At 38.7% G+C, this 22,693-nt stretch overlaps 1 protein-coding gene across 6 annotated transcripts in view; it reads left to right on the plus strand.

The window, feature by feature from the left end:
• The window catches only part of CAB39 (calcium binding protein 39), a 59,507-nt gene that overhangs the window by 30,899 nt on the left and 5,915 nt on the right, over positions 1-22,693 (plus strand). For all 6 annotated transcript variants that reach the window (XM_005282497.5, XM_005282496.5, XM_024103289.3 and 3 more), the window contains 5 exons: positions 11,388-11,552; positions 16,038-16,156; positions 18,943-19,111; positions 19,903-19,962; positions 20,656-20,721. In XM_005282497.5, coding sequence (XP_005282554.1) covers positions 11,388-11,552; positions 16,038-16,156; positions 18,943-19,111; positions 19,903-19,962; positions 20,656-20,721 — 579 coding nt within the window. The remainder of the gene's footprint in view (positions 1-11,387; positions 11,553-16,037; positions 16,157-18,942; positions 19,112-19,902; positions 19,963-20,655; positions 20,722-22,693) is intronic.

Below are 22,693 nucleotides of genomic sequence, written 5' to 3' on the forward strand. Positions count from 1 at the left end.
AAGGCTTATTTTTCCCCCTTAGTTATTTCTGGAAGGTAGTTCACCATATCATAGTTCCTAATTCTATGCTACCAAAGGGGTAGCAAAATCACATCTCTTCCAGATTTCCAAGCTAGTACTATTTTTACCCTCTTTCTCTGTGTTTATCTTTTCTTTTGCTCCACTTTTTACTCTTCTTGCTCCGTTTAGGGACCTGCATAAATAATCTGCCAAATAGCCATAATGAACACAGGTTGAGCAGTGTGTCCATTGTATTAGTGTTGATTATTTGTGATGTAAAGGATATCCTTATCCCTCCAGGATAAGTGAATTTTTGTTTGTTTTTAAATACTTGCTTTTTCTGCACTTGTTTACCTTTCTTAAAATTAAGTACGTGCAATTTCATATTTTGCCAACACTTGGCCATGTGTAATTTAAAATGTTATCTAAAGATTACACAGTGCAGTATAATAGAACTGGTTTATTGTGAAGACAAAGGGTAGCCCTGCCTTTTTAATGGATTGCAGTCTGAAAATTTCAGTTCTGGTTAAAATGAACCTATGCTTATAGGGAAAATTTGTGGAAGAAAAGTTTTTGCAGTACAAAGGAATTCCACTGTAAATGCACTTATTCTCTTCAACTCTTATGGCTGAGGCTCCAAACACACAAGTTTGAACATTTCTGATATAGTACTGTATTAGCATAGTTTTTGTATTTAATATGTAGCTTATAATATTTCCCATGGAGCAGTAGCAGAAAATCATATTACTGTTACTATGACATCATATAATCCTGTTACTATTCTGATACACCATTTAATAAATTGTTGCTCTTGGAATGTAGAATTGTAAAGAGAAAATTTGAATAGAAGTTTTTTCAACTTTAAAAGATAACCCTGACATTCCATTAGGAAGGTGATTTATCTTTATAACGCACTTCGTCTCTTTCCATCTTCTGAGAGTGAAAGAAAGGCAGATTATAAGATGCTGGACAGTGTATGCACACATTCACACAAAGCACGTGCTACATGATCAGCATGGAAGACATTTTGTGAGATACAAATACATGAGATGTTAGAGATTATGGCACATCTTTTTCAGTTATACAAGAGTAGTCTCCCTAGTACCTGAACAAAATCTGTTTATTACAGCTCAGAGTTCAATGGTTTTTTTTTTTTTTTAAGGTTACACAATTTATTTCTCCATAGTTTATTTCTGAATGTTTTATAGATTTGCAGTACATACTAGAAGACTAAAAATTAGCTAATTGGACACTAAATCTTTTGAAAAGGAAGCTGACACTACCTGTCTTGACACTTTATTTGGTTTTCGTCTACTCTGATTTCATGTGCTTGTGCCACTCTGCTGAAATGCAATCCACAAACTTGTTTCAGTCAGAGGCAGCAGCTTGCTGATGTTGATAGTTATTGGAGGGGGTGAGAAGGGCGGGGAGGAAAGAGTCTCTTCAGAAGACAGAAAATTGTTAACTCATGACTTTAAACTTTAGACTAATCCTTGTACATCACAATGTGCTATTAATAGTTTCCCCTTGTCCATGTATGTTCAGAACAGTAGATAAAGGATTTTACTTCCGTTACTGTTTGGATGAGGAGAGAACTTTTTCCATATGTTTGGTTCCATGTTCAAACAGTTCCTCTAATATAAATTGGACTTAACTCTGAACTAGAACATTAATTTGTATTTTATTTTCATCTATTCCTCCTCTTTGGTTTGCCTCAGCATTTATTTTTATACTGCCAATTTATTTGGTTTGCGGCACACATGATTGCTGTTGTGAAGGTAAATATTTATTCATGCAATAAACTCGTTAGACTTGCTCTTCCCTATTTCTGACTTTGTATCAATCTACTCTATGGCTCCAGTCTTGGCCCTCCCACTTGCCTTGACTCGACATTTGGGAACTGTTTGTCTAGCTTGTTGATTAAGAGGTAATATATTTTATTGGACCAACTTCTATTGGTGAGAGAGACAAGCTTTCGATCTTACATAGAGCTCTTCTGATTGAGTTCGAAAGCTTGTTTCCCCAACCAACCGAAGTTGGTCCAATAAAAGATATTACCCCACCCACCTTGTGTCTCCAATATCCTGGGACCAACACCGCTACTACACTGCATATGTAGTCCATATCACAGAAGAGGGAGGGGGAATGTAACTTCCTATCGAAGACTTAAAATCAAAACCTTCCCTTCTTCAGCTAATGACTCCTTAAAATGGCCTGTACTGTATATATGTACAGTGTAGGATGCTGTTGTATCCTGATTTTCAAAGTGAAATATAATTGACTACAAGTCATAAATAAAGCTTTTATTGTAATTTCATTCAGTGAGCTAACTTCTTACTTTACACTGAATCACTGTGTAATGCAGATGTATAAAGTCTGTTCACAGCTGAAGGAAAATTAAAGATTAACTACTTAATTGGTTCTCTGCCTTGTATGTTTCATGGAGCTGTTGGTAAGAGGGAGACGTTCATTATACAAATTGTTTTAAGTAATAAGTTAGAGAGTATGCACCTACACTAAGGGAATCAGGTTCTTTAATGTTGCCTTTACAAATGGGTCTCTACTGAAAAATTGGTGTAATTTTTACCTTAAAATATAGATTAATAATGCTGATCCAGATTGGTGGTCGTAATTGGATATTGTGCAGAAATGCATACATTTTAGTAATATTTCCAAAGCACGCATTTATAATACTATAATATTAAGAACCTAAAATAAAATATTAAGTAACCTCAGTATTTTCTACCAGTTGGATGCTGCTGTGTAGAACGCGTTCTTTTGAGAGAACCAGTAGTAAATGCAGATCCACAGCTACAGCTCGTTAGCATTTGTGATGATTTTATAGCATAGACGTGCAAAGACAATGTATTGGTCCTTCGCTTAGATATTTAACATGTGAATTTTCAACCTGAATCTTTTCCTACCATTTCTATTAGTTAAGATGGTGCTTTTAAGCCCTCTTTCTTTATGAAAGATTTTGCAGCTCAAGAACTTTAGCTACACGAACCCTCTAAACAAGATATTTGGGATTTGTATTGCTTAACGGTGGGGGAAACCTTCAGGGCTGCGTGTGTCTATGTAGAATAGGCTCATGTGTCTCCAGTGCTATTTTGGGAGTAAACCATAGGGATGTTTGTGGATATTGAAAGACATACAACTGGTGTATGAACATGAAAGACATGTTCTGGTGTAATAAGTGATTTCATAACTTGTATTTTAATTGATGCCCTAGTTTATTGAAGTGAACATGTTGTTTGTTTCTTAAATTTATTTTTCTTTATTTATATTTTAGTTTCGGACATTTACTCCCAAACGTGGTCAGTTTTTCCCAACTGTTTTTTTGTCAAACAATGCTCTGTGCTCACTCTTGGCCAGCATTTAGTTAGAGAAGTGTACCTGGCTTATTCTGAGAAAAATGACAGATTTTCTGATGGCTGAATGTTAACCTTACCTTCCACTTGACTTTCTTCAATTTTCAGATCAGGTTCTTTGTATCTTTGAATTTACACTGGGGACTCCTTACCCAAAGCCGGGAGCCATGATTGTGGAACATTTGAACATAGTCCTTTCTGTTACATAGGAAAATCTTGCCAGTACTTTTGTAGGTGGCAATTCCTTTTTCTTTTTACTAATATCTTTAATTTTATTTTCACTTAGCACCCTAGTGTAGTTATTTAGCTTGCACTATAAACCTGTCAGTGTCTATTAAGAGAAATTCCACAATACCATAATAGAGCTCTTCCTTGATCCCTGTAGTTGAATCAGCCTTACTCTAGTATTGGCTTTAAATACGATGAAACTGATCTTAAATGACCACACAAATTACCAGCAAAAATGAGTCAGATAGTAGCGTGAATATAGTTAAGGTTAAGACGATCTTACTGCTTTCTAGTAAAGGTAAAGCAAAATTGTACTTGGTATGTGTGGGAATATAGTCACTTTAGACTGAAAGTTGCCCAAGTCATTTTTTTTTTCAAGATAGTGTTTTGCCTAGGTTTCACTCTGACCATAATCCATCTAAAAATGGCACTGATCACCATGAATGGTCAGTTCCTCTAGCATATGACATGTAGGAGGACAGAGTTGGATTCTAGAATGAGCTTGCCTTCTGGCCCTGTTTCCTATGAGAGTTAGATCAAGAGGAACTTATGAAGAGGTAAGAGTCTCTTAGTAGTCAAGGTTGAGACTTGCTTTCCGTTATAAGATCAGTTTTGCTTCTTCCTCTAAAATCCTCAGAAAACATACTTCAGATTTTGTAGCTGTAGTACGTGGCCAGAGAATAATTTTTTGGTCCACAGTTGTGATTCAGACAAATAATTGTTGAGATATGAAATGAGATATGGAACTTGCCATCTATTTATTTATTTTGCTAATCATGTTTTGAAAATTCTAAGGTTTGTTTTTAGGGTTTTGGGAGGGGGGGGTTGTTTGTTTTTTGGCCATGTCTTATCTCAAAAACAGCTTCTCCTAAAGACTTCGAATGAGGATTATTCAAAAGGTTTCTGCAAGCTCTGAGAGCATGGAAAACTATTTTAAGTCATGGAAAGGCCTATTTGGGAAGTTATTCACTTGTGTATATTAACATCAGAGTGGCATGTCAAGAATTCCATAGGCTTTTTAAAAGGTATTAAATGTTTGGTGGAAACACAAGCTTCTTTCTTGTAGTGTGTAATAGCTTAAATCTCTAGTCCTCTTCCTTGCAAGAGAGCCTTCAAGTATACCTGATTGCTAGGGAGGTCCTCTCACGTTTTTTCCCAAAGGAGGAGGAAAAAAATGAGAGCCCCAGTCATTCTTATCACCGGCAGTCTTGCCCAAAATGGCACCCGCTAGCCCTTGGTCACCCAAAGCTGTTGGTATCTCTTTTTCCTTTTCACCCTTATCCCTAAATCTCCCTTAAGGAGGACAGGGACTGTTTGAATCTTCATTGTTGGTTACTCCTTTCTGATACGTGGACTTGGCTTCAGTGGCTGTGCCAGCAGTGGTCTCAGGAGAAATTGTCAATACCCTCCTCTTGATAGCTAGCGCAGCTTCTCTCCCTCCTTCCTGCCATTGTACATTCACCCCTCAAAAAAAAAATGAAATCCCCACTGAGCGGGATTTTTCCTGAAGACATTTCTGCATGTTTAAAGGATTATAAGAAATGTACTTATCCCATTCCACAATTTAGACCTGGTCCACACTAACCCCCCACTTCGAACTAAGATACGCAACTTCAGCTACGTGAATAACGTAGCTGAAGTCGAAGTACCTTAGTTCGAACTTACCGCGGGTCCAGATGCGGCAGGCAGGCTCCCCCGTCGATGCCGCGTACTCCTCACGCCGAGCAGGAGTACCGGCGTCGACAGCGAGCACTTCCGGGATCAATTTATCACGTCTAGACAAGACGCGATAAATCAATCCCAGAAGATCGATTGCTTACCGCCGGACCCGGAGGTAAGTATAGACCTACCCTCTGAGTTGAGTGGGAGATGCAACAGCTCTCACCTATCTTCCTGTCATTGGGCCTGGTGTGCCCAGCCTTATTTTCTAACAGCAATCTTGTCTCAGTAGGGGGCTTGAAATTTTTTTCCACTTTTTTCCCCCTAAAATTACATCCCCTTCAATGTAAAGGAATAAAATGGTTGTGTATTGTTTATTGTGTGCTATATTTATTTGGAATATTCAGTTGTCACCTGTAGAGTTAATGCCCAGTCTATATTTCTTGTTGCCATACTAAGGTCACATTGCAAATACTGTGAAATTTTTATCAATAGGGAGACAGCTGGGATTTGGAACAAGAATCAAAGGGAATCTGAGGCAGTATAAAAGAGCTAACTGAAGAGCTAAAACCAATATGGAGACCTTATGGTTCACAGGAGTCCCTGCTTTTTGCCTATTTCAAAACTAGACTGTCTTACTCTTTAATTGTACATTGGTTTTGCTGACTTTTAGGCTTCTCTACAGCTTTATAGGCCACGAAAAGGAACCATCTTAACAGACTGCTTATTAGATAAATAGTGTTCTGAAAGCAATAATTCCCCCTTTATATTAATGTATTTTATTATTTCATGTACTACCAATCATACAAGTGTAATTAAACCTGGAGTGTACATGAACATCATTGGCCCAGATCAGGTAATCATTATGCATTGGTGTGCTTATGAAGCATTGTGCTTGTTGAAGACCCTACAGGCAAACCGTGTGTACAAATAATTAGATTGTAACTGGTTTTGTACAATGTTCATTTTTTAGTAATTTGTCAGCAAGCTAATGCTAGTTCAACATGCTTAAAACAGTAATTGTTCTACAAAATATCCCTCCTACTTGTAAGTAGGGCAGTGAGCTTTTATAAAATCATGTTGTTGTGTTTGTATTTAGTTATGTGGCTCAAAGGATAGCTCAGTGGTTTGAGCATTGGCCTGCTAAACCCAGGATTGTGAGTTCAATCCTTGAGGGGGCCACTTAGGGATCTGGGGCAGAGTCAGTACTTGGTCCTGCTAGTGAAGCAGGGGGCTGGACTCTATGACCTTTCGGGGTCCCTTCCAGTTCTATGAGAGAGGTATATTTCCATATATTATTATATTATATTCTTGAGGAAAAGATTTTAAAACAAGCAAGGTGCACTGATAAGTTGGAGTAATTTCCCATGACAGTCCTTCTGAGGAGCAGACTATTCTTCAGACTTGTTTCATAATAGGCAGTTTTTCCCTCAGGATTTAGATTTTTCTAATTAAAATGTAGCCTAAATCATCAGGTTTAATATTTTTAAAAATAATTTAATTCTGAAACCCTTTGTTCTGTTTTTCAGAAGGAACAAAACCCACAAAACCTTCTCCACCTCGTTTTTTAAATGTCAAACTGGTTGGTCTTAGAATGTCATGTAAAGCCTTGTAGGCTACTCCGTTAGTGGCTACAATAAAAACAATTTGTGTAAAGAGACTCTCATTACTCTGGAGAGCAAGCATACCCTGGAAAGATAATGATGAATGAAAACAAATCCTCTCTGCAACTACCATCTTCAGAGGTCTTGTGCCTGGAAAGCAGGAGGGTCCATTGTGTCTCTGAGTGTAGTGAAAAACGTTATTAATCTCAATGTTTTTGTGGCATCTGTACCTTGAGTCGAAGGCTGTCTCACTAAGCATGCACCAGCCTCAGGCATCCCAGAACATTCCAGCTAATTATTTTCTGTTCACTGTCAGCGAAGAAGCTACCTACAGGAGATATCTAATGATTCTAATTGACACAATTTTATTGGTTGTAGCTTCTGTGACGCTGGCTGACCAGGTCATGCTAAAGTATATTCAGGTCAATTCGCTTGTGTAGATCAAAGTAATGGTTACATGTATGAGAGTGGTATTGGGCAGGGGGTTTCAAACTGGGAGTCGGGAGGGGAATTGAACTCAGAGGCTTGCTTTGTGAAATGGGTCGCCAGTGCAAAAAGTTTGGGTGTTTAAACTTAATGAAAACTAATGTAACATTCTTTGCATTGTTTTCACTTCTCTGTTCTTGTCATAATGTAATAGCTAACATTTACATTGTAAATACCCCTGTAACTAAATAACTCATCAGACATCAAAGAAGCCTTGGGAATGCTAATGAAGGCCTTTATCAGAAAAGGTGCAAATTCCAAAGAAAATGGGCATTGTGGTGGGGACCTGAGGTCAAAGACTCAAAGTGCATTCCACACTCATCAAAGGAAAAGCCCATGTGGGCAGAGAGACTGTCAGTTTGCTTTCTGTGTAAAGATACTGTAAATATGGATTCAAAGAAAGATCCTTTATATCTGGACTGTTTGGATTCCAATAGGGCAGAATATGTGAACGAGAAGATGGAGATTCCCAGATTATTCTGGGTGACCCAGAAAGACTTTGGGAAACTGGCAGTTTTACATCTCTGCCATCATATGCAGTTACAAACTATGATTTATCTGTTATATTTTACCTGCTTTAACCTCTCATTAACTCTTTTCTTTGCTAATAAATCTTAAGTTAGTTTATTATAGATTTGGTTGCCAGCATTGTCTTTGGTGTAAGATCTGGGATAAGTGACTAGTCCCTTGGGAGAAACCTGATGTGGTGTGATTTTTTTGTTTTAATAACCTTTTATCACAAAGTTCAGTTTGTCTGTGTCAAGGTTCCTTCCCCACTCTGAACTCTAGGGTACAGATGTGGGGACCTGCATGAGAACCTCTAAGCTTAACTACCATCTTAGATCTGGTTTTGCTGCCACCACCCAAATTATTTGAGTCATTTGGGAAACTTTGTTTCTCCCTCCCAAGTACTATAACTGTTCCCTGGGTAGCCTTGAGAGACTTCTCCACCAATTTCCTGGTGAACACCAAGCCAAACCCTTGGATCTTAAAACAAGGAGAAATTACCCATTCCCCCTCCTTTTCCCCACCAATTCCTGGTGAGTCCAGATCCAACCCTCTTGGATCTTAAAACAAGGAAAAATCAATCAGGTTTTTAAAAAGAAGGCTTTTAATTAAAGAAAGAAAGGTAAAAATCATCTCTGTAAAATCAGGATGGAAAATAACTTTACAGGGTAATCAGATATAAAGAGGCCAGAGGAACCCCCTCTAGCCTTAGGTTCAAAGTTACAGCAAACAGGTAAACCCTCTAGCAAAAGGAACATTTACAATTTGAGAAAACGAAGATAAAACTAACATGCCTTGCCTGGCTTTTACTTACAGGTTTGAAATATGAGAGACTTGTTCAGAAAGATTTGGAGAGCATGGATTAATGTCTGGTCCCTCTTAGTCCCAAGAGCGAACAACCCCCAAAACAAAGAGCACCAAAAAAAACCTTCTTCCCACCAAGATTTGAAAGCACTTTTGATCAGAGATTTTTGGTAGCAGTGTCTGTTTGGCCTGCACATGTCCCCACACATCTTTGTGCACCGCACCAAGGCTGTATAGGGCTGCGCAGGTGAACTGGCCTCAGCTCCTCCACCGCAAAGTCCCACAAGGGAGTCACTGAAGCAGAGCAGAAGGAGAGCAGGTAGTGGAGCACCCACAGAGACATGAATATCAAAGAAGTCCAGTTACTGCAGAGGTAAGTAACTGCTCCTTTGAGTAGTGTCACTGTGGGTGCTTCATATCAGGTGACTCCCGAGCAGTACCCACCTAAGGAGGTGGAAGGTTCAGAGCAGTGTTCAGCAGAGCAGTGTTCAGAAGAGAGAACTGCATTGCCTGCAGCAGCATCTGATCTTGCCACAGCTACCAACACATAACTAGCAAAAGCATGAACAGAGGACCGAATTGGCACTCTACAGATGTCTGTAATTGATATTCCCTTAAGTAAGGTTATAGATGCAGACAGTGCTATTGTAGAATGCTATTACTCTCAAACCCCAGGTTCTGTTGTAACCGATCTAAATACAACTGGACATGCCCTATAACCTTTTGTTTCAAAATTACTGAACCCTTGTTTCTGTCTGCAATGGATACAAATAGTCTAGGAGAGCTTCTAAATGGGTTGTTCCTATCTAGGCAAAAGGCTAATGCCCTCTTGACATCTAGGGAATAGAACACGGCTTCTTGACTAGTCCAATGTTGGTTTTTTTGGGGGGTGGGCAAAGAAAAGAACATGAAATTCTGGGGACACCTTAGCTAAAAATCTTGGATAGGCCCACAGCAACACCTACTCTGTGGTGAATACTACAAATGCAGGGGTCTGACATTAAAGCCCCCAATTCTCCACTTCTAGCTTCCAGTTCTCCAACCCTTTGGGTAGAAGTGATGCCTATCCAGAAGGCTATCTTCATTGATAAATCTATTAAAGACCATGTAGCTAGTGGCTCAAAAGGAAGTTTCATAAGGCAATTAAGGACTAGGTTCAGGTCCCAGCTAGGAGTAGGGTCTCTGATCTATGGGAAGTGATTTGACAAACCTCTTAGGAATCTTGCCATAGTTGGGCGAGGGAAGAGTGGAAAAACCTCATACGGGTGTGAAGAGCTGTTATTGCCACTAAGTGAACCCTAATGAAATTCGTAGAAAGACCCAATGTTTTCAATTCCAATAGGTAACCCAATACCGTAGGAAGAGGAGAGTGAGTCAGCAAAATCTGGTAACTGCTACACCAAAGATGATAATGTTTGCATTTCAGGAGATATTTCTTGTAGATTCTTTTCTACTGTTTCATAAAACGTGTTGTACCTCTGACAAACAAGATATCTCTAGTCCTGACAACTGTTGAGGAACCATGCTTGGAGCCTGAGAATATGTAGGTTGGGGTGACATATTCGACTGGCATCTTGAATCAGTAAAAGAGGACTGATCAGAAGACGTCACCGAGGGCGAGAAGAGAATCCGATTAGATAGGATACCAAACTCGTCCTGGCCATGTTGGTGCAATCAGTAGTACTCTGGCCAATTCTTGTTTGATCTTGTTGAGAACCTTTAACAGTAATGGTGTCAGTGGATACACATACAAAAGACCCTTCATCCATGAGATGAGAAAAGCAACTCCTAGGGATTGGGGTCAAGACCCCCTCTTGAACAATACCTGATGCATTTTGGTCAGGTCCTTCCATCACTTGAGTGACTGTAGAACCCACTGGAGAACAGACGGTAACCTGCCTACCCTACCTTTGCTAAGTTTGAAAACGGTTCAAAGCTATCCTTGTAGACCTCAGAGATGCAATCTGGCATGCTGTACTGCAAAGACACAAGCTGACATGTGTCCCAGCAGTTTAAGACATCTCTGTTACTTGAGGACTGCCCTGAATATTGGTGATGAGATTTGCTAGTGCAAGAAATCTGCTGGAAGGAAAGCACTCTGCTTCTTCAGACTCTCCAACAGAAATGGACATGTTCTTTTCCTATTGACTGGAATGGAAGCCTAACAGCATAAAGGAGACTCGATAGGCACACAGTTTATAGAAATGTATTTACCTGAGCAATTTATTAGTGATGGGAATGTTTCCAGGTAATGTTTTCTGGGTTAATCACATGTACAAATCCATTTTACAGATTGGGAACAATTTTGCTCTTCCTTACAGAAACCATTTCAGTAATAATATTGAGAAGGTAAGTGAAAGGTTGAGAGGATGAGGAAAGGGAAGATGTTTTCATTGTAGATAACATAATTACTGTATTGTCAACTGAGTCTTTTGCATCTTGCCTCTAGGTCAGATCACACACACACACACACACACACACACACACACACACACACACACACACACACACACACACACACACACACACACACACACACACACACACACACACACACACACACACACACACACACACTCAGGATGTTTGACAGGTGGCGATGTGATTTTTTTTTTTTTAATGAAAGTTTGCAGTTGATCAGAACAAAACACTGTGTGGTTTACAAAGACGAGCAGAATTCTTTTAGCTTTGAAAGTCACTGTATCTACTCTTTATTTTGTTTCTTCAGGCTACTGAAGAGGTTTCGAAAAATCTGGTTGCCATGAAGGAAATATTATATGGCACAAATGAAAAAGAGCCACAAACAGAAGCTGTGGCACAGCTTGCTCAAGAACTTTACAACAGTGGTCTTCTTAGCACCCTAGTAGCTGACTTACAACTGATTGATTTTGAGGTAAGAAAATACACCTCTATCTCGATATAACGCTGTCCTCGGGAGCCAAAATATCTTACCGCGTTATAGGTGAAACCGCGTTAGCCCCGGCCCCCCCGGAGCACTGCTTTACCCCATTATATCCGAATTCGTGTTCTATTGGGTCGCGTTATATCAAGGTAGCAGTGTAGTTACAAAACTTCATGAGCCACACACATGGTAAGTTGCATTCTGACCATCAGAATTCCTATTTAATTGAAGTAAGAGGTTCACTTCCTAGCTACACAATTTTTATTTTTTCAATGCTGCTAATGATAGCAATTGTATTTTAAGATTTAATTAGGAAACATTAATACGCACTACTTGGTAAATTAACCAGATGCGTGAGATTAAATTTCTGAGGAGTTTGGAAGGATAGATCACATAAAAAATGAAAAGTAGATGAATAGCTCAAATCTTTATCCCAGAACTCTAACAGAGGTGTTGCTTAATCTTTAATGTAATTTAATTGCTGTGTTCAGAGAGAGATTAAAATCCTAGATTGTATTAATGCCATAATGCCCATAGTCTTATTTAAATCCCTTTTGAGTTATTACAGTATAATACTGAGTCATCTGACTATTCTCATTAAAAAGTTTTAATGCTGCCACTAATTAGCCATTTTTAAATCTTTAATACTCTTCTCCCTATAGGAAACAAAAGTATATTGTTTTACATTCTCCCTAATCATTTTTCTGTTTAGACAGGAAAGTCAGATTTTATTGATCACTCCAAAATATGAACATTAATTTTATCTTTCTGTAAGTTTTCATTTGTTGCTCAACAGTATTTATTTGAGTACTTCATACATAGTAATTAATATGTCTTCACAACACCACTCTGAGGTGTGGAAGTATTATCATCATCCTCATTTTATGGCTAGGGAACTGGGGCACAGTCCGAGTTAGGGCTTGTCTATGTGGTAGCGCAGTGTGGACTATGGGATGTGAATTGTAGAGTGCACAAATGTGTTGTGCTCTGACTGCTCCATGTAGACCCTTCTGGTGACACACCCACGTCCCTCTGCTATGTAGACAAGCCCATAGTAACTTTCCTACAAGTTGCATAAGAAGTCTATGGCAGAGCTAGAAACAGAGCCCAGAATTCTGTGTCTTGACTAGGCTATCCTGCTAATTAAGGTTGCTATAAAATTGCACTCTTCATAAAAAAGTTGGCCATGAAGCAAACACAACAGTCTAAAGGGATGTTATAGTGTTACATTCCAGAATTAAGTTAACTTTCTTCCCCAACCCCCCAGAATATTGTTTGATTCTGTTACCATTTGGTCCTTTATAGCTGGCATACACTGAATTTCCTATAAGGTACGTTCCAGAGTAGATTAATCCAGAGTCAAAACTGAACATGTCCTACAGAAACCTGAACCCGAGTTTTCAAGCTATAAGAGTCTGCAAGTGATTGTTTTAAAAGTGACTTGTCAGTGTTTCTAAAAAGAAAAGGCTTAACTAGAAATTGTACCCCATAAAAAAGGGTTTTGAAAATAAAAACTGATGGAAATTTTTTTTCTCACCACATACATGTCTTTATATAACAAAAACCCAAGGAAATTCAGAGTGAAAGCAATTGAGATGATCCCTGCTTATTGAGGATAAGATGCTGAGAAATTAAATCTGGATTCTGCTGACTTTCAAGATCTTTATCAGTCCAGTTTTTAGTCTTTCTGGTTATTTGGGAAGCATTCTTCTGGTGATGGAAAATGGTGGTGGACAAATTGATTTTATTAGATCTATAATGGCATGGAATTGCGTAGGATTGTTCTGTATCAAAGGTAGCTGTACATTTCAGTCTGAAGGGGCTGCTGATTGTTGGTAATAGCCTTCTATTTTTGGACTCTCAACTGCTCTGTTACCTGAGAAGGATGTGGCTTTTCCTTGCTGAGATGAATATTAGCGAGACAAGGTGGGTGAGGTAATACCTGTTATTGGACCAACTTTTGTTGGTGAGAGAGACAAGCTTTCCAGAGCTCTTTTTCAGGTCATGTTAAGAGCCATTCATCTTGGACTAAAGCAATGCTCTTTAATGCAGAATGTGGCAATTTGCTTACCTAATGTTGTGGGCTGATGTCAGCACACCTGTGCACCACACCTGCACTAACTTTCCATCAGTTACTGAGCACAATTCAAGATCTTGGTTTTAATCTTTTAAGCCCTGTGTGGCTTGGACCTTACTATTTTTTGAGACAAGTATGTCCAGAGCTGAAAACAGATGAGATGCTTTTGCTGATGTTTCTTTGCTCCTTCTAGTGGTATGACAGAACCTGAAGTCGTTTGTGCGTGGATCAGTGCACATTTTTGACTAAGTATTTGTTTGACTATGGATCGTTCCTGAGGGAGTTATCTTTATAAATTGGGATGATAGAGAGGGATTTTTTTTCTGACTGTTGTACTCTGTCTATAATAGATTTGAATCTAAATACCACGGTGATGGGCCCCCTAACGTAAATGAAATTATTTTAGGTCCTCATTAAGAAATTGCCCTGAAACATCCAATCCTTACTCTAATATTAACATTTGTTTGGAATTGTGTCTGTATGTAGAAACATTTTTTTCATGTAAGGCAATCAACAAAACTGTTCAAAGAGCAATAACTTGTCAATCAGTTTCCTGCTGACTTGTAATAAAGTACCTTTCAGTTGGAGTAATTGCAGCCTTTGAAAAGTTTAAAAAAAAAAAGAGAGAAACACAAAACAAAAAACCTTTTTGCATCAGGGAGGTAGAATCTGACAATGCTGGCACACTTTTACACTTCACCTCTGAGAATCATGACTGTTGGCATGAGAATTTGTATGTGTCCTTGTTAAATAGACCATTACATCACTTGGAAGTAATAGATGCTTCTAACAATAACTAGATTTGGAATTACTGTGTACCACCACCAGCTCAATTATATGAATAAAGAGGGGGAGCTGTTGCTGTCGGTAAATAGGGGGAATAATGAGATCCTGGGCAAAATTGTCAGTGTTAGTGGATGAGACTTGATGGCTATATTTCTCAAAACACTGCTCTACTCATTACCAGAACAAAGGGTTCTGATGCTGCTTTGGGCAGGCTTTCAATAGAATTATAAATCAGAAAACAAGCATTTACAAAACAAACTAACACTTATATCCTGACAACAATACTGCAGCAAACTCTCCATGCTAATTAACAAACAAAAATGTCATTTTTTTTAAAGACTATGATCTTCCTATGATTTTCTAAAAAATTGGTTTATTTTTTACTCCTGCAGCATCCATTGTCACAGCGTCAGGAGTCCAATACTATAATTAATACAAATCTAAAATAATAAGCTATCATTCTGTCATATTTGTTGGAAGTCTCCATAAAGTGTAAAGTCTATTTCTTTACCTTAAAACTTGCTACACACTGATTCAGATGGTGCCAGAATAAGTTTATTCCACAAACAAGGTTCATCAATAATAATGGTTTGCTTCTGGTCTCAGATTATAAAATTCAAATAACCATGATTAAGAGTTTCTTAACAGATCTTTACTGCCAGGTCAGGACCTGTAGCTAGATCCTGTTCTGCCCAAGGTGGTAACCAGCTCCTTGAGCTGCATATAGAAACAAATAACTTCCAAGTCCTCTTCAAGGGTAATTCCAAGTAATGTTCGCACGCACTATTAGGCACTCCTGCTAACTGGCCCGAAGTAATGATAAACTGAGTATGATTCCAAAGATACAAGCAGTATTGGCAAATGGTAGATATATGCATCCAATATGGGGTGCATGCAGAGCTCCTGTCTTTCCAGTACTTACAGCTATCAACCAGCTTCATTTAAGATAATCTAGGTTGAATTTGAGCATAGTGCTCTTACCCATATCCACACTTCTATCAAGTATTGAGAAAACTGGGGGACTGTGGTATCCTAGATCATATGATATGAGGAATATGCCTTTGTTATACTTACCTTTGACTTTAATTATAATTGTTGTTGTTTTCCATCATAAAATGAAAACACACAATAAAAAAATTGTAAATTGGAGTGCAGTCTGCATGTTGTTGGTACAGCAGCCCAAGATGTGTCTCAGTCTTCCCTAGTAGAAGGACCTGAATACATGCACATTGAAAATGAGAGATGACAGAGTGGAACATTGAAATATTCCATCTTACTCAGGACTGTGGCATTGTTAAAAATAGGCATAGTATTAACATAATTTTGGTACAAAATGAATCCAGAGAAGCTCTAGGAATATCAGATAAAATATAAAAGGGTTTTATTGTTTTAAACATTATCAGTAGGTTATTCAAGCTATCCAAATGTAAGTTGATACAATGATGTATTGAATGCTGTGACAGATTTGAAATGGGTGTAGAGAAACAAAGTATTTGGGGAATTTTTTTGTGAAATGGTCATGTTTAAGTGTATGTATATTAATGTATGTATTAACTCTTGCTATACATTCTGGTACTAAATGTTATATGCTTAATTGGTTACGTTTTTGACAGGGCAAAAAAGATGTCGCTCAAATTTTCAACAACATTCTCAGAAGGCAAATTGGTACAAGAACTCCCACAGTGGAATACATCTGCACTCAACAAAATATATTGTTCATGTTATTAAAAGGGTATGTACAGTATTTGGTGTAAATAGTTTTATATGAAGTATTGGAATGTTTTTTTCAGGTAAAAGGATAGTGAGAGTGGTGAAATGTCCCTTCTTCCTTTGCAATTTGTTTAAATAATTTTGCCACAGGGCCTGTAACTTCCCTTAAAGTAACTTAAGTCAAATGGATAATTTAAGCAATAGAATATCAAAATATGAATCCTTTAATGTGAAGGGTGACAGGGTGAGAATTGAAAACTAATACTGCGCTAAAAACATTCTTGTTGGGGTAATGTAATGTTCCTTTTCACTGAACTTACTTCATTGTCCAGAATTTAAACTGTTATTCCTGATCTTAGTTATTTACCGAGTGTTCGAATGATTGTTCTAACCTCTGGCTAAATGAACTTGCTGTCCCATCCTCTGAGTTACTGTGCAGCTCCTGCTTCATAGTTATTGGGTAATACAACTACAGAGACATCAAGAAGCTCCAACTTTTCTAGATATGATTGTGTATTCACTGCATGCCAGATTGCTGTTTCCACCTCTATTCTTGTATTACCTGTGTTGTTACATCAGAGAATCATGCCATATCAATTATGCTATAGCAAGTCTGCAGCTGCATACCAAAATTCGTGAAAACAAATTTAAGTAAAAAGCCTTTTGTTTTTTAAATTAGGGAACAAACATCCCCCCAACCTCAAAATGGACTGTTACATTTCTATTATTCTGTGCCATGAATAACAGAAAATATTAGAGGTTGCAATCCAATTTTATCATTTTGGGGTGGGAAAGTTCACTAATGTCTTGTTAACATTTTAAAAATGGTTTTATGCATTTCAAACACTAATTTTATATCAGTAGCTGTAGCATGTATACTGATGGATATTGTTCAAATAAGCTCTCATACATCATGATGTACAGTATACTCCTGATTATCCAAATAGACTGAGGGACACAGATTTTATTTGGATAATTGAGTGTTCGGATAATCAGGATAGCAGGAACCGTTCAGCCATTGAGCAGTGGGGTTCCCTCCTCCACAACGGGGTTCCCTCACAGTACTGGCCAGAGGTCTCTGCTCTATTTTACAAATCTCCACGTTAGCCGAATCCCTTCCTTGTTCCCCAGCATGAGATACGTGCTGCAGACGGCACGTATCTCATGCTCAGGGACAAGAAAGGGATTTGGATAATGAGGTTTGGGTCAATGGGGGTATACTGTAGTTGTACTCAAATGCTACAGTGATTGGCATGGTATAAGATTCTATAGAAATGATAAAGAATTAGATTAAATAGTTAATCCCTTGGAATAGCTGTTTGCCACATCATGACGACAGTAATAAGATGTTAAAATAACAGGTTTTGTTTTCTGGATGTTTAAACAAAAGATCTGCTCTTTAGTTTTTCCTCAAAGTTTTTGCATTACATAGTAATTAGAGATGTTGCCAAGTCTGAAACCTACCAAATGTGTGGTATCATGCTTATGTCACATTGTCTCTTCATTCTTTTTATCTGTGCCACTTGTCTGAGCCAGCAGAGTATTGATACATATAGAAAAATTGTTTTACAACAAGAGCAGGAACTTGCACATTTTAATCCCTGGCTTCCTCATGAACACTAAGAACCCCCTAGCAGTCTAGAGGAGCAACAAAATGTATCTTTGCAAGTGTAAAGAAATCCAGTGTTCCACAGAGTACTTTTAATTTTTCCTATTCTACAGTCTCATTTTGACAGAACCCAAGATATCTGAAAGATTCAAAGGGCAAGATTATTATTAACCATCGTATAATATAAAAGTAAGAACAAATGAATGATACTAAATTCTTATATGTGCTTTCTCAAAGTGCTTTACAAAGGAAGGCATAGAAACTGAGGCACAGAGAGGTGAAATAACTTCCCCAAACTGTCAGACTGGTCAGTGGCAGAATCTTCTCCTAACTTCAAGTCCAGGATCGTGTTCAGTGGACCACATTCCTGATTTTTAGTACAGCATAACCTAGGACAGCCACCATGAAACATTTTTGTGTGTGCATGAATAAAAATGTTTGAAATAGATGTTGGTTTTAATTTATAGAAGTACTTACTGATCTGTTGTATGTCTTACATATGATGCATCTGGTATAGCCAAATTTACATAATTTTAAGATATTACGGTGAATGTGAACCAACCATTAGGATCTAGGCTTTGAAAAGGTATATGATTTGCCAGAATCCTGTTGATTTAAATATGTGGAGCTACAAGAGACCCATAGATTTCAGGTGACGTTACTTTCAAATTTTGACCGTGTACTTGCAGTGTAAATGCTTATTCTTTTGACCACGTGGAACAGTCTGTTTGTTCACTTATGAAGTTCACCTAAAAAGTCATACTCAGTATTCCATATAAAATGAACAAGTTTGGCAGTATACTGGGAGTTGTGAATTGTCCATACCACTAGAGGGCAAACTTCTGCTGTCCCAACCTGCAGAGCACCTACTGCACATTTAGAAAAGCCTGCTATGAGTCATGTTCCACCTGCAGTTATGAGAAGAGGGCATTGATTTTGAGTCTGAACATAAAGTTATGTTTCTTATGCTCCCATTGTATACAAGTGATTCATACAAGCAACAGATTGATCATCTGATTTTGGTAGTGTTTCGTAGAACATCTGAAAGTGGAACTTAATATGCAGATAAATGCCTTTTAATTATTGAAATGTTTAAGTTGACTTGATAACATAATATAGCGTATTGTTAATTATATATAAAGTTGCAGTACTACAGTACCACATTTTAAAGGTATTTATATAGACTTCTCATTTTGCAGGTACGAATCTCCAGAAATTGCTCTAAATTGTGGAATAATGTTAAGAGAATGCATTAGACATGAACCACTTGCTAAAATAATCTTGTGGTCAGAACAGTTCTATGATTTCTTCAGATATGTGGAAATGTCAACGTTTGACATTGCTTCAGATGCGTTTGCCACATTCAAGGTAACTTGCATACCATATCTAAATAGTTACAATAGCATACATTTCTCCAGCATCTCAAATATATAATCCCAAATGTCAGGTGTTAGTCACATATGGAGTCAGCATATGGAGACAGAGAACAAAGTTTGTGACACTCTCTGTAAAGGAGCTGGATCAATTGAACATTGCTTCCTTCTAAGCACATGGCAATTAAGATATTGCTTCAGATACATGTGCTATGTTCAGGGTAACATTTATTCCAGAACTAAAATTTAATATTTTACTTAGATTGTAAACTCTTCAAGGCAGGGAGGGACTGTCTTTGTGTAGTGCCTTGCATGATTGGTGCTGATTCATGATTGGGACATCTAGGTGCTAACACTGTACAAATAATGAGTAGTGTAAGTGGACCCTTTGGTGCTGTAGGGCTCTGGTGATATAGTAGCTTATGTGTCATTCCTGTTGCAGAGAGTAGGCCTGGGTTTCCCTGTGCCCCAGTGATCCAAGCAGCTGTATCTTGGAGCTGTTGGAAGCCAACACAAGTTAAAAGAGCCTTCAAGTTGCTCTGATTTCTCTGAGAACCAGTACAGCATATAGCAGACCCCTTCCTAAGTTATGCTATGAGTTTTCACAGCCACAATCAAGAATTTACACCAATATTCCAACTTTTTTTCTTTATTTCCATAGTATATCAAAATCCTTCATTGGATTAATTAGACTCTTCAGAGGCATCCAGAATGAATATTTATTATTTTAATAAATACTTTTTTTTTAATCTGAAAATATTGCTTAAACATGACATACTTTTTCAGGATTTACTTACAAGACACAAGTTGCTGAGTGCAGAATTTTTGGAACAGCATTATGATAGGGTGAGTAAATATAATTCCTCAGAACTTTTTGATGATTGATACAGAATAATTTTCATTTGACTGAAAAAGTTAAAATACTTTTTCATTCTTTGTATCGTATTGCTTGGATTCTTAGTTAAGAATTACCAAGGACAGTTTATGTATTGCATTAATCAAAGTTAGGTTTGCATATTTTTGTACCATAGTGTTTTTAAAATAGAAATTTGTTTTAAAATTCTCAGCATTTCAACATCAAAAACTTAAACTGAGATTTTGAAAAGATGAAAATCTAGCTTTGTGAAAATGCATTTTCCACTAGAGGGAACCTTTTCCCATTTTTTCTGTTGTCTATATGAGGCCTTAGTCACAAAGGTATGTTTGATAGTTTTGCTCCATCTGCTGGCCAATTCTGATATTAATAAAAGCTTAAATCATTTCATAGTCTACAAAATTTTATTGCTTAAAGAATAACTTCCTTCATTATATGGTAGTCCAAATATTTAAAGTTCCCAAAATAGCAAAGAAATTAAGTTTTTAAAAAGCTTGTTAGAATGTTAAACACCTGTAATGTAATACTGCAAACCTTGTTTCAGTAGAATTCTAAGTTTTTATTTACATACCTATTAAAGATCCCCCCAGTTAAATAAATTCATTCAGAAGCAGGGCTTGTGCCACTTGGAAAGTTCCTGATTTTTCTCTTCATTCTCCATTCAGTTCTTCAGTGAGTATGAGAAGTTACTTCATTCAGAAAATTATGTGACGAAAAGGCAGTCACTTAAGGTAAGGTAGTTTTACTTTGAGTGCCCTTTTTTTCTCCAAGGGGGAGGGATAGCTTTGTGGTTTGAGCGTTGGCCTGCTAAACCCAGGGTTGTGAGTTCAATCCTTGAGGGGATCATTTAGGGAATCGGGGGCAAAAATCTGTCTGGAGATTGGCCCTGCTTTGAGCAGGGGGTTGGACTAGATGACCTCCTGAGGTCCCTTCCAACCCTGACATTCTATGATAATTTCAGGGTGAATTGATTTAAATCACAATGACTTAAATAACTGGTTTGAATCGCAATTTAAAACAGTAAAAATAGTTGATGTCAATAACTATTTTAATAAGATTTTATTTGTGGACTTGCCAAAGAGTTTATTTTCATCACTTGGGAGCATGGTTGAATCAAAGCAATCTGGGGCGCACAGCAACACAGGGGCCCCTGTGCCACACCCTTGCAGCATCGCCCTATCTTCCACTTGGAGTGATGGTGGCTGGGTTAGGGCTGCAGGGGTGGAGCCCAAGGGAAGCAGGGACAACAGGCAGAACCAAAGAGGCTGGAGCAGTGGTAGGGGGCTCCCATTTCCCCCCAGATGTGGCAGTAGGGGCTCCCTTACCTATCCCAGAGGCACAGATTTAGTAGCAGTGGGGCTCCCCCAGTATTTACCCCACAAATAGGCATGGATGTATCTGTACAGAGTGATATGTCTTGACTGAAAATTTTGTAGCTAGAGACAACTGTCAGCCAGCTGTCTCCAACCACAGTTCTCCCGTTTGAGGATGCAAAAGAGATCTTTCATTGGTTCTTATGAAGACTGGCTATTATTCAAGCTTCTTATATTGCAGAAACTCCCAAAGGTCTAAATTGGATGAGGGCCCCATTGTGATAAAGCACTGTACAAACACACACGAAGACCGTGCATGTACCAAAGAGCTTACAGTCAGGGTATTGGGTGAAACTGTCCAAGGAATGATTTAGACTGGTCTGTGCACAGTTTTTACACTGGTATAATATATATCATCGGGGTGTGATTTTATAAAGATGTAGTACCAGTAAAGCAATGTGGATGCCGTTACACTGATGTGAAGGTGCCTAAGCCTTATACTGGTACAGTTTATCCCCTTTTCCGTGAGGGAATAGTTGTACCAGCATAAGCACTGATTAGTCTTAGACTTATTTCCGCAAAACTCAGGGCCCAGGTACATAATTTAATAAAATACACTTAAATAGATATAATTGGTAACCACAGCAACAGCAGCATAGATATCTATTAAACATCCGTGCTGGTCAGCTGTGGGATGTGTTAATTTTTCATGGGGAAGTATGAGGTTGGAGTGAAGGTATTGCACAGTTGTCAGGAATCAGTTACAAGTGCGTGTTGGAGGTGTATGGGACTTATAGATGGGTGAGTGCAGTGTGTGGGGATTGATATTTTAAAGAAAGACACGTTAACTGGACACACCTGCTTGCTTCTAAGTGTTTGAGTTGGCATAGGTGCGGGAACTAGGAGTGCCGGGGGTGCTGCAGCACCCCCAAGTTTTATGTGGGGTCCCAGCTGTTGGTTCTGCGCCCGGGACTTCACTCCCCAGCCACCCTCCTGGGGCCCTGCGCCCAGGGCTTGGGTCCCTGTCCCTGTGCCTGGGGCCCCGTCTGCTAGCTCCCTGTTCCTGGGGTCCCATCTGCTGACTCCACTCCCAGGCTCCCGCTCCCAGCCCCGTAGCAGGGGCTCTACTCTCGGGGCCCCGGCTGCCAGCCCCACGCCCGGGACTCCACTTCTGGCCCCACATGCGGGGTCCCAGATGCCCTTCTGTGGCCCCAGCCTTGGTCCCTTAGCCCTGGCCAGATCCCCGCTCCCAGAGACATGGCCCTGCTCCCGGCCCCAACTCTGGAGGGTGGGGCAGCATAGATAGGAATAAAGGGGGGCATGAGGTAAAAAATAAAAACTTCTTTCAGCACCCCCACTATTAAGTGTTCCAGCACGACTGTGAGTAGGG

The sequence above is a fragment of the Chrysemys picta genome, chromosome 9 (assembly GCF_011386835.1).
Source record: "Chrysemys picta bellii isolate R12L10 chromosome 9, ASM1138683v2, whole genome shotgun sequence".
Lineage (NCBI taxonomy): Eukaryota > Metazoa > Chordata > Testudines > Emydidae > Chrysemys > Chrysemys picta.